The 13,380-nt window shown below is 37.7% G+C and overlaps 1 protein-coding gene across 3 annotated transcripts in view; it reads left to right on the top strand.

Moving 5' to 3' along the window:
- The window catches only part of LOC131062954 (CSC1-like protein At1g62320), a 148,981-nt gene that overhangs the window by 68,999 nt on the left and 66,602 nt on the right, over nt 1-13,380 (top strand). For all 3 annotated transcript variants that reach the window (XM_057996700.2, XM_057996699.2, XM_057996701.2), the window contains exons 6-7: nt 3,364-3,483; nt 3,767-3,847. In XM_057996700.2, the coding sequence (XP_057852683.2) occupies nt 3,364-3,483; nt 3,767-3,847 (201 nt within the window). The remainder of the gene's footprint in view (nt 1-3,363; nt 3,484-3,766; nt 3,848-13,380) is intronic.

Below are 13,380 nucleotides of genomic sequence, written 5' to 3' on the forward strand. Positions count from 1 at the left end.
TCTGGTGACCTTAAAGGATGAAATAATAAATGGGGGGCTTTCACTCAACCCTTTTTAGTTTTCATCTAACCCCGAAACTCATATATAATATACTACAAAAAATCCCATGAATATGTATTGAGTAAACGGTTCTGGAGACCCTAAAGGATGAAATAATAAAAGGAGGGTTTGCCTTTTTAGCTGTCATCTAACTCCACAACTCTTATATATTACTAAAGATTTTCAATTGTTGACAATTATTAAAAAAACGGCTTTTCTTATGCGGAATTTCATTAAAATTCACCAATTTTATTTATTGTTTGATAACTTTTGTTGGCAATAGGGTTCATGTGGATAAGGAATAAAATTGTATGCCAAGGGAAGAAAGTAATTCATATGGCTAGGGAAGAAGGAAATTCATGCAGGATCAAACTTGTCCATTATCTTACCATCAATTTATAGCTTTGTTGACCTTACATTCAAAGAATTTTGCAAGGTAAGTAGAGTGTAATATGGAAGGTTCAAGAGAACTCAACATAATTGACATCTTATGTTTATCTCAGGCTAGTTTTCTCTTCAACATACATAATCTTGATTCAATAACAACCAAAATGGAGTTTGCCAATGGAAAAGACTTCTATGTGAATTATTTTGAACTTGGGAGAATTACAACTCAAACATGTCTTGATTGTTAGGCTTGATTCAATAACAACCAAAATGGAGTTTGCCAATGGAAAAGACTTCTATGTGAATTATTTTGAACTTGGGAGAATTACAACTCAAACATGTCTTGATTGTTAGGCTTGATTGCACATCAATCAAGGTCTTCTTGAAAGTTCACATTTGAAGAATCAAATGATGTTGGCTCCTCATTGATTGCTTCATACCTCTTCCCATTGTTCTTTGTAGAATTTTTTTTTATTTCAATTAAGATTAGCCTTCACTATTATCAACTAATCACAACCAAATAGTGTGTAATAGATACACATTTTGAAACATATTTACAAATTTCAATAAGTATGTTTAGGCTCTAATGAACACCTTTGGTGTGAATAGAACAATTAGTACTCACATGTTCGAAAGGTCATTTGCCAAATGGACGTACTTGCAAGATATGATCCCCAAGTAACAATGGTATTGGTGCCACCCACTACATCTCTATAGGCACAATAGTTGAATTTCTTGTTTGGTTCACCATTAAAACTTAAAATCATAGAATTTGGCCATGGGTTCTAATCACGCCTTCGGTGTTCCTTCTGTATGTTGTTGCTTTCTCTTGGTTGAGAATGTTCTCAAATATGTTTGTTGTAGCACTAATTGCACTATCGAGGTTGGGAATGCTATGCACCAATCTGCCACAATTATTGGATTTCTTGGTTTCTCGTGTATGCCATTGCTTGCTTTTTCTCAAGAATGTTCTTAGGTATAATTGTGGTAGTAGTAATCAACTCACTAGTTTGTGAACACTATGCACCAAACCTACCACCTTTATTGGCCTTTATTTGTTTTGAAAACCCTATCTTATTTAAGTTTCTCTACTGTTATATATATATATTTTTTTTAATCAATGCTTTCTAAATCTTTGCTTGACCTTCGATTAACCTTTTCTCAATTATTGGGTCAAGGTATCATGAATTTTTCTCTTGCAACACATGAATATTGTAACTTCATCTTTGGCCATGCAATTAGCATCATTTCCTTGCCTTGCACCATTAACAATAGTCATCTAGAATAATTTTGATTGATGTTGTAGTCTCATGAAAAAGGTCTTCACTTATGACATTTTTGATATGGTGCAATTGATCACCCTTGAGGGTTGTAGTAGATACGTCTATCAACAGTATTATTGTTTTGGCATCGATTATTAATTCTTTGGTTTTCTATACACACTAAAAGCTTCTCTTTTACTATTAAAATTGCTCTATTGCTTGTATAATTTGGTGAATATCATTATGATTTACCATGGCTAAATAGTGTTACGTTCTTTGAGTTGTATGAAACATCTTCCGACATTTAGCTCTTATGCGATTTCATCTTTTATAGTCAGAACACCACATCTCTTTCTTTCCCTTCTATCAGCAAGAGTTGCATCATTCTAAGTATATCCTTCCTCTTAAGAGCTTCTACAAACATTGGTACACTGTTGTCACTTTCATTGGATTCATTATATCACATTATCAATCATGGACTTCGTTTTCTCAATTTGTATGATGGTGGGACTTTCATTTTCCTCCAAAGGGAGGGTATTGATTGCCTAGTGAATCAACATTTGACAAAATGATTTGTATTTGACATATTTTGCAAAGACCTTTGTTGTAATCAGCACACAACACAAGCACTTAGCTTTTCTATGACCTTTGTGTTGCAATCAGTACATCATACATATTTTCTGTCCTTTTGTCTTTCTTCAAGGCTTGCATCATTTTCAATGTATCTTTCCCATTGACACCCTTGACCAATATTTATAATTCTCACTTTCAATGCCCGCGGGTTTATTGTATGCATCCTCATATGATGAAGGTGCTACCACCTTCATTTTCCTCCAAGGGGAGGGAATGAATCCCTTGGCGAACCATCATATACCTAGTCCATTAGCTAGTTCTCTCATTGCTCCTAGGTAGTTGAGCATTATTCTATGTGCCCACATATTCTATTGCTTCCCTTATTGGGTATTCTAAATTGTAATAATCTTTTTATTGTCCCAAAGCAGCATAAACTTTTTCTCGAATGAATTTTGATGTTTCTCTCAAACTTTTCTCTCCTCTATTAGTGTGTTTGGGTATACCAATTGATTCCCACCCCCAAGGTTTTCTGGAGAAGATTTCAACAGACATCATTCATTGTCATATCCCTTGGTAATCTAGATCGTTTTGCATATTACAATGAAGGATGTGGGAATAGATGGCTCCAACAAAAATGCTAGGCTTCAACAAATCCAAAAGCTAAAACTGCTTTCATTTGCTGGTTTTGGTGGCTGCAAGTAAAGGAGTCCTCTCTTTTAAAGCACCTAGGTTTGATTGTGATGCTTCATTAAAATTTATTTTGAATAAGTCTACTAGAGTATATAATAGTATCAAACGTATCTTTTGATTGGCTTTAGTGGTTCATCGATTACCAACTTACAAGTAGTAATATATTTAGATGATATAAACTAAATATGTATGTGATAAAAAGTTGATACATAAGATTCCATGGTTAATGAAGAAATATAGATTGTCGTCTTTGTATATCAATTATTAAATTTCTTCTCCATAGTCTCATGTTCAACAACTATAGGGTTTGTACTGACAAGGTAGTATTAGAGTGCAACTTAAGATATTTTGATCTTCCATTATTTAGATTAATGGGTTATATGGGAAAAACTCACTTCACTTTGTAGTGTAGGTTATTTACAATGCCAATAAGCTAGCAAAGCTAGTAGAGAAGAAAGAGAGTTTGCAAGATTGGTTGACTTACAATCAAAACAAGTATGATAGAAATCCAGAAAAGAGGCCAACTACAAAGGTATGTAATCTATCATGTTACCTTGTAAGTTTATATGATTTCTACTTTCTTCGTAGTGGTATCCAAAATTCTATGCTTGTCATTGTAGTTTGATTAACATGGTATATATATGATTGTCTAGAAGGGCATGTTCATTCATCATATTCATTTGATTGAGTTTTATATAATTAGAAGAATATCTTTTGGGATAAAGATAAAAATAGGATATGCTTTGATGTTTTGATTTTTTGTTGGTAGATTTGAATATATTATTAAACATATTTGATTTTATTTTCTCATGCAGATAGGGTTTCTTGGACTTTGGGGCGAAAGGGTGGATGCACTTAACTTTTATACAACAAAGATGGATGCATTGAAAAAGGAAGTATGTATCTTATCCAGAAAGTATTTACATTTTTAGTTTTAAGGTTTTTCATAGGCCTATAAAGATTTTGTTATCTTGTTCTCTAGATATGCTCTTTAGAGGCTTGTAACTACATGGAGTCTAATGAGAAGTAAGATGAATTATTACCAATGTTATTTTCATAGTGACAACTTAACAATGCAATTGCGGTAGCCAGATTATCCAAACAAGTACTTACAAATTATCTAAAATAGTCTTTAGAGATTTACCGGCCAACCTTAGACCACACACACTAAGCAATATATTAAGCTTAGAGAATGTTAGTCAACTCTGAATGTTTAACACTTTTAAGCCTAGAAGTGTATTCTTAGTGTAATCACATACATTAAGCAACATATCAAGCGTAGAAAATGTCAATCAACTCTGAGTGTTTAACACTTTTAAGCCTAGAAGTATAAGCTTAGTGTGTGTGGTTTAAGCCATTCCAAATTGACCCAATTCTCAAAACAATCAATTGAAAAGACAAGTAGTGAATCTAGCAACAAGTGTTGAGAAATGGACCAGCTAGGACTCGAACCTAGGACCTTCCATACACTGCTGGAGTGCTCTACCACTGAGCTACTGGCCCCTCTTGGACCAGTCCATCATCGGTCTGGGTGTGGCTTATTTCCAACACCAACATCCCCCCTTAAGCCACACCTCTCATGTGCTTGGGGCTCCTAGCTTGGACTTGGCTCTGATACCATGTTGAATTTTCTTACAATACTAGGAACACAAGAAGATGACCATGCACAGTAACCATAGGGTGTGCTCGATTAACCACGGCCAATGATTCACATTATTGTTGCCCTCCCAACCATGGACGTGTAGCGTCCTAAAATTGCGACACTTGCAATTTCGACTGCATTTCGGTCTTCACGATGGCGACGCAACACGCAACCTGAATGGAGACCCCGAAACCTGATTATGACACTGAAAACTGCATTTTCTAGCACCTTGGCCTGAACCTCCTTTGCACCCTGCTGTCCCGGGAGGTGGGACCAGAGCGCCCAGCGCCCTGGTCCCCAGGACCATGGCGCCCAGCGCCCTGGTCCCTGGGTCCTATTTTGGGCCCGGTCTCTTTTGGACTTCAGGTCTTTATGTTTGCAAATTGGAAAATTATCTTTCTTGGTCGGCCTAAGGTCGGGAAAATCAGTCTATCAGCCCTAAATGACAAGTATATAAACTACATTTGCCTCTCCCATTTGGGTAAGAAGGACATATGTGTACAAGGCGTGGAAACTATACTCAAACATTCAAGCATTCAAGCATTCAAGCATTCCTTCTAAGTCTCCATTCAAGGCTAAGTGTTGCATTCAAGACAAGGATTCAACCATTGAAGAGGAGATCACTTACTACATGCTACATACAACATACAACATACAACAAACAACAACATCTATACCTTCGCACTTAGTACTTGTTTTACATTACAGACATTTACATTTACAACACTTGCTCATTTCTTGGTTAATTCCAAAACCGGGGTTTGACCTAAAGGCAAACCCCTAATCCCTAACCCCCCAATCGTCCTCGCTTTGCTGTGTGTAGGTTGCAGGTACGCGGCTGAAATTGAAGATCTGGAATCCTTGTGCAGAGACGAACAGATCCCCCTTCGTTTCGCGGATTTTTCGGAGGACCGTGGCGCACGGGCGCCATCGTCTCGACAACTTTTGCTCAAATTTGCAGGACAGCGCCGTATCGACATTTTATTGCTAATTCCAGGTCCGCAGCTTCATCCTATATCCCTATCTCAGTTTATAAGCGAATCTTTGTCACTTTCTATGCATGCTTAGCTTAATTCTTCTATCAACATTCTTTACAAAAGAGGGTAGCCTTGCTTTCTTAACCCTTGAAACACATTCAGCATCCAATCTTGCATTGTGTGGGATTGGATCTTGTGGGTTTCAACCCTTCTTTTGAATGTAAAGTCTCTCCCTTAAGTGAAAACCATCAACCCTAGTGAATCTCCCTTCTCTCTCCTCGGAGTTGGAAGAGGGGAGAGCAACTAGGGTTCGATCGCGATTTTCCGCTTTACATTTTGGTGAACCCGACGTGAACATCCTTTCTGATTATTCATAGTTAGATCTGAAAATTGGATTCCTTGATTACATTTCCATGTTTGATCTTTTGCAAAATTTTAGAGGTTAATTGCATAAAAACCCTAAATTTTCTTTTTAAGTAATTAAACTTGTGAAATGTTTAATTGTTAATGCTTGTTTCAGATCTGCCCTTCTATTACAAATTGTCAATTCATATTTGTGCTTTAATTTTGAAAATTAAGTGGTTAAGTGTCAAAACCCTAATTTTTGAAACCCTCTTGATTCAACCTTTGTCCGACAATTTCACTGATCAAAACATTTCCAAATCAGCTGTAACTTTGGATTCCGCAATAAAATCACAATATCTTTCATCCCTGAAAATTTGGAAAAAAGTTGCGAGGACCGTGTGCACTCCGAGCGCCATCGTCCCCGACATTTTTTCCGAAATTTCGGGAGCGAGATCTTACTGTATTTTCCTGCTAAAATCCAGAATTTTGGCTGATTTTATCAATTTTAACACCTTCAAAATTACAGTCAAAGTTGGTCTTGTGATTGCTTGGTTTAGGGCTTCTAATTATTCAAAAATTGTTGAAATTGAAATTTGTGTCAAAATTGTGTTTCTTACAGTCCTAAATCTGAAAAGTGTGTTATCATTCATTCGAAATTTCAGTGCTTTATTCAAATTTTTGCAATTTGGGACTTTTGAAATTAAGTGCTTAATTACAACAACTTTGATTTCCGCTTTCAAAATTGAATTTTGCGTGAAATTGAGTCAATTTTTAAATTTCAAAATTTGCATTGCTCTTGACATTCCCTCTAAAATCATAAAATTCAAAATTTCAGTTTCCCTCTCTTTTTCAAAATTCAAATTTTTGCATTTTTCGACAATCTTGGTAGGGTTCAATTTCGAGATTGCAACTTTAATTTGGCCTATCTACAGATCGTAAAATCACTCAATTTTTTCAGATTAGCTTTAAAATCATCATACCTTTCATCCTTGCAAATTTCGAAAAAAGTTGCAAGGACCGTGTTGCACTCCGAGCGCCACGGTCCCGGACATTTTTTCCGAAATTTCGGGAGACTGTCATGATTGCATTTAACAGCTTAAATCTAGAAGATTGGCTGATTTTACTGAAAATTGCTACCTCTAAATTCAAAACTTACTCTCTCTCTCTAGTGCATGAGTTTTACAACAATAAGCCCTACTTACACTATTCCCGTTAGACGAAGCCGTAGAATTAAGTCTTTCCGAGGTTTAACTACTGAGGAGATGGAACCTAATTTGAATAGCCTTTTTAACGAGGACATGGGTAATTCCTCTAATCTTCCTAATGATGAAGAAGCTCTCCATGAGGTTTCTGAAGAACAACTTCCGAAATTGGATAACCAATTTGACGATTTTCGACAATGGATGTCTCAAGAATACCCTGATAGTCAAGCTCTTCCTTTAATTGAGGGTCTAAAACGTATGCTTCAAAGTGATAAAAATGGAATTGATATTTTGCGTGGTATTGCACACATTGTGGATTCGAATGTGATGCCTATGAAAAGTTGTGCCGAAACCTTAGGTTATACACAACCTACTACTCAAGTCAATCATTCTATTCCTTTGATGACTTCTATTGCTAGCATACCTACCTTTACATCAAACATAATGGCTACTTCTACACAAGACATTCCTCCTATGATCACCAGTCATGGGGGCAATCCCTCTTCTTCAATTAACCCTCTTCCTTCATTCAATCCAACTTCTTCATTCATTCCTTCAATGAGTGTTCCTATTACATCTCCACAAATGAACATGACGCAAGGGGGCAATTCGTTTAACCATTCCATTCCTCCTTGTAGTGTTCCTCCTGTCCAATCATCTCCTATGACTAATTATCATAGAGTCCCACCACCTTACTCTTTACCTTCTTTCAATAACATAACACCTCCATCTCAATCCAACACGTCTAATATGAATTCTTCGACTGAAGCGACCATTAACAATCTTGCACAAACTGTCTCTTCTTTACAGCAACAAATTGCCTCTATGAATCAATCTAAGTTTAGTGTGCCCACATTTGATGTTGCGAGCCCACTTTCTCTTGACATTGTTCGAGCTATTCCCCCTAAACATGTTGAAATTCCACATTTGGAGCTTTATAATGGTAAAGGTGATCCTCTAACACATGTTAAGACCTTTCAAACAATATGTACTGATTTTGCTTATGACCAAAGGTTGCTTGCAAAACTGTTCACTAGAACACTAAGAGACAAAGCCCTACAATGGTATTGCTCGTTGCCTTCTTATTCTATTACTTCTTTCGAACAACTTGCAAATGCTTTCATTCAACAATTTCAAAACAATATAAGTCTTAAAGTTACTTTGATTGATTTAATGCATTGTAAACAAGGTGTTAAAGAAAAAGTGACTGATTTCATTGGTAGATATAAGCATTTGTATGCTCAAATTTCTTTTCCAGTGCCTGACAATGATATTCAAAGAATCTTCATTTCTAATTTACAAAAAGATATTCGAGACAAACTTCTGTTTTCTGAGTTTACTTCTTTCCAACAGTTGTGTGCAACTCTTCACAATTATCAACTGACTGTGAGTCAAATGGAACAATCACATCCTATGGCTCCGAGTGATAAGGGTGATAGCAGTCAACAACCATTTGGGAAGTTTAAACCGAACAGAGATTCCATTAAATTCAATGAAAACATCATCAACAACAATGTGAATGCAGCATCAGGTGTGTCTCCTATTTCTAAATTTTTCAAGAAAGAAAGAAAGTATACTCCTTTGAATGAATGATTGCATAGTATTATGAATAAGTTATTGGAACAAAATGTGCTTACTCTTCCTCCTATAAGACAAATTGATCCTGCAAAGATTACTTCACCTTATTTTGATAACAAATCTTTTTGTCAATTTCATCGTCAACCTGGGCATGATACTGAAAAATGTTTTTCTTTAAAGGGTAAAATTCAAGATTTGATTGATAATAATACTATTTCTGTTTCTGGAGTGAATGATAAAAGTAATACATTTGTAGCTCCTCCTAATCAAAATCTTCAGATTTTCAATGATCCATTACCTTCTCATACCTCTAATGCAATTGAGGCTAATGATTCCTCTCTCTCATCTGATGGCCTTGTGTCTATGACTCCGAATGTGATTAACTTTGTAGAGCAGCAAGAAAACCCTAAAGAACCTTCCATCACATTTGATTCCAGTTAAACCATTAGGGCACCTGATGGTCCTTTATACATAGTTGCGAAAGTCAAGAATACACCTTGCCGTGGAGTGCTTATTGATCCTTCGTGCATGGTTAATGTTATTACTGAAGAATTTCTTTTTACTTTGCAATTGAATCAAGTGATTTATGACAAAACAGATGTGATTGTGAAATTATTTGATGCATTTTCTTCTCCTGCAATTGGTTCTATTACATTACCTATTGAGGTCCATAACAAATCCCTTGATGTGAACTTTGCTATTATTCCATCTTCCGAACAATTTCGTGTGAAGCTTGGCTATCCTTGGCTATCTTCCATGAAAGCTATTGCTTCTCCTATTCACAAGTATTTGAAATTTCCCCATAATGGTGAAGTTGTTACTGTCAATCATAGTCTCTTTAAACCCGCTGAAAGAACTTCTAGCGTTCCTATTGATTACTTTTGGCCTAAACAATTCCAATCTCTTCCTCCGCGAAGTGATCATCTTTTCAAATCTTATCAAAAGTGGAAAACAGATATGATCCTATCTCTAAGTGAACCAAGAACACCTAAACTTGATATTCCTATCATTCTTGAGAAGGAAGTTCTTCCTTTGAAAGATAAAACTAATGTCTTTCCTCAAGAAGATTCCCAACCTATCCCCATGGATGTGACTATGTCTATGCCTAATAAACCTCCTAAGAGTAGACCTATACCTCCTCGTCATGATGGACTTGGTCTCCTTCCTAAACCAAATATTCCTCCCTTATATGGAGCAGTTCCTCCTCCTTCTTTTTATAGAGAGAAGAGACCTTCTTCTTCTCCTATTATCCAGCCTAAGAGACCACAACCTAAACACCCAAGTGCTAAGGATGAGAACATTCCTCCTCCTCAATCTTCTTCACTTCCTACTAAGACTAGACGAAATCGTTCTGCACGTGAACGCCGACGAAAGCGTCGTCTTAGAGCTCAAACTTTGCAATCTCCAAAAACACCTTCAACAAGCATTATTCCATTTTCTCCAAAATCTCCAAAACATAAGATGCATGATGGTCTTGATCCTGTGCGAATTAAAGACCCTATTTTTATAAATCTTGATGATGCTATAGATGAAAATGTTATTCATGATGAAAATGTTACTTCTCTTGCTTCTGATAGTGAATATGAGCTTGTTGATATTGATAACCATCTATGTAATGAATTTTCTGAAGCACTTATCCTAGCTCCTAGACAAGAACAATGTGGCTTGGAACATGAACATAGCCCTTGTTTGGATCTTGTGATAGCTCCATATGCTGTGTTGGATGTTCCTCCTCTAGCGTGTTCCCTGCCTTCCCGAAACATTGATCAACAAGATCGGGGGGTAGATGACGTGCTAGACTAGTTACATTAGCATAGCAGATTCTCTCCCCCTCTCTTTTGTTACTTCTTCTATATGTTATTCTCATTCTTCTATTTGTTGTCCTTAGTGTTGTCTACTTGAGGACGATGCAAAGCATTGAGATCTCTCGATCTCTCTCATGTTGACTCAAAAGACACATGTGTTCCCTTCTTCTAGGTGACCTTCCTTGATTGGGGAATGAAGAACAATTATGCATACATACATATGATATACATGAATAATCATACAGCATACTGACCCCGAGGAAAGCGAAGTCACCTTGTGCTTTGTGTTTTGTGTCTATTATCCTTGGGCTTATCTCACACTTGGGGGCTAAATCCTTGTGATAACGTGCTCCTTTCTCATTTCTTATATGTATCACTACCTTAAAGCAATCACCCCCAGTGAGGCGTGTGCGATCGCTTTAACGCAGGGGGGCATACATCCCGTCCATATCTTTTCAAGATACTTGAAAATTTCTTGACAAATTTAGCTTTGCCTTGAAAATTTTCGATATCTTTCTTGCATGACTCATAGTGAGGGAACCTTACTACTGACAGTCATGGTTCTCCCTCGTGATCTTCCCTTTTACTTTGTCAATCGAAGTCGTAAGATCCTTAGTCCACTGGGGGCTTGGTGTATCTTGCCTCCTTGACGTGGTGAAAGTCTTTCAATGTTGTTTCCTTGTACTTTACCGGAAGTATGAGCATACATACTCCCGCTAAAGTGGGGGCTAAATGTAGCGTCCTAAAATTGCGACACTTGCAATTTCGACTGCATTTCGGTCTTCACGATGGCGACGCAACACGCAACCTGAATGGAGACCCCGAAACCTGATTATGACACTGAAAACTGCATTTTCTAGCACCTTGGCCTGAACCTCCTTTGCACCCTGCTGTCCCGGGAGGTGGGACCAGAGCGCCCAGCGCCCTGGTCCCTGGGTCCTATTTTGGGCCCAGTCTCTTTTGGACTTCGGGTCTTTATGTTTGCAAATTGGAAAATTATCTTTCCTGGTCGGCCTAAGGTCGGGAAAATCAGTCTATCAGCCCTAAATGACAAGTATATAAACTACATTTGCCTCTCCCATTTGGGTAAGAAGGACATATGTGTACAAGGCGTGGAAGCTATACTCAAACATTCAAGCATTCAAGCATTCAAGCATTCCTTCTAAGTCTCCATTCAAGGCTAAGTGTTGCATTCAAGACAAGGATTCAACCATTGAAGAGGAGATCAGTTACTACATGCTACATACAACATACAACATACAACAAACAACAACATCTATACCTTCGCACATAAGGATACAAACATCCTTACAACAAGGTATTAGTACTTGTTTTACATTACAGACATTTACATTTACAGCACTTGCTCATTTCTTGGTTAATTCCAAAACCGGGGTTTGACCTAAAGGCAAACCCCTAATCCCTAACCCCCCAATCGTCCTCGCTTTGCTGTGTGTAGGTTGCAGGTACGCGGGTGAAATTGAAGATCTGGAATCTTTGTGCAGAGACGAACAAATCCCCCTTCGTTTCGCGGATTTTTCGGAGGACCGTGGCGCTCGGGCGCTATCGTCCTGACAACTTTTGCTCAAATTTGCAGGATAGCGCCGTATCGACATTTTACTGCTAATTCCAGGTCCGCAGCTTCATCCTATATCCCTATCTCAGTTTATAAGCGAATCTTTGTCACTTTCTATGCATGCTTAGCTTAATTCTTCTATCAACATTCTTTACAAAAGAGGGTAGCCTTGCTTTCTTAACCCTTGAAACACATTCAGCATCCAATCTTGCATTGTGTGGGATTGGATCTTGTGGGTTTCAACCCCTCTTTTGAATGTAAAGTCTCTCCCTTAAGTGAAAACCATCAACCCTAGTGAATCTCCCTTCTCTCTCCTCGGAGTTGGAAGAGGGGAGAGCAACTAGGGTTCGATCGCGATTTTCCGCTTTACAGGACGATATACTGTTATCGTCTCCCCCGAGAACGCAAATTATATCTCCAATATATATATATATCCAATATGAACAGTGCATACAACAGGATAGTGCTGTAGATAATATCGGGTCTTTACAAATCCGCAATGCAAAGGCCGATGCCACTGTAGCTTCCTTGTCCACAACATGCATCCGCTGTATTCACAAATCCGTATGCTGCAGGATCACTGAACAAGCCCATGTTCATTCAGTAGTTGTCGGAGAAGGTGAAAACCTGAGAAGAAGATAATATCCACGATGTTGAAGATAATATTGATATGCTTATGTGTCTTGCTGTAGTGAAGACCCAATCTGCATGTATGTCTTCTGATCTGTGTATATATCGCTCTGCCCTTCTTATTCGATAATCTTTTCACATCAATCGATTATCAAATGCAAGAGGAAAGGATCCTCCTTATACCCGGCATGAAGACTCTTCATGAAGAGTCAACTTCTTCCAAGATCACCGTGTTTCCTCCAAAGCATCGTGGCCCTTCCTCAAGGGTGACGGACGGGTTAAGCAAGAGGCACGACTCATCCAAAGGTAGCGGGGAATAACACTAACCACATTTTGTTAACCGCTTAACAAATATTAATGTATAAGACGCCACATCAAAATGTCTATGGCCGACAAGCCAAATAGACATTTAGATTACACGGGTCGATGTCAAGGAGTTCGACCACAGCTACAACATTAACACTCCCTCTTAGCTAGGGAGGAATCCTTCTCATCCTTGCATCACTCCATAGTGATGATTTACCACAATAGCTACATCTATATGTGAGAGAAAGATATCACCTCACTGTGATATCAAGAGTTATGGCATATCCACTGAAATCATGTCACATGATATCCACCATAAATCTTTTAATGTAATATCCACCATTATGGCTTATCCATAGATATTACTA

The sequence above is a fragment of the Cryptomeria japonica genome, chromosome 6 (genome assembly GCF_030272615.1).
Source record: "Cryptomeria japonica chromosome 6, Sugi_1.0, whole genome shotgun sequence".
NCBI lineage: Eukaryota > Viridiplantae > Streptophyta > Pinopsida > Cupressales > Cupressaceae > Cryptomeria > Cryptomeria japonica.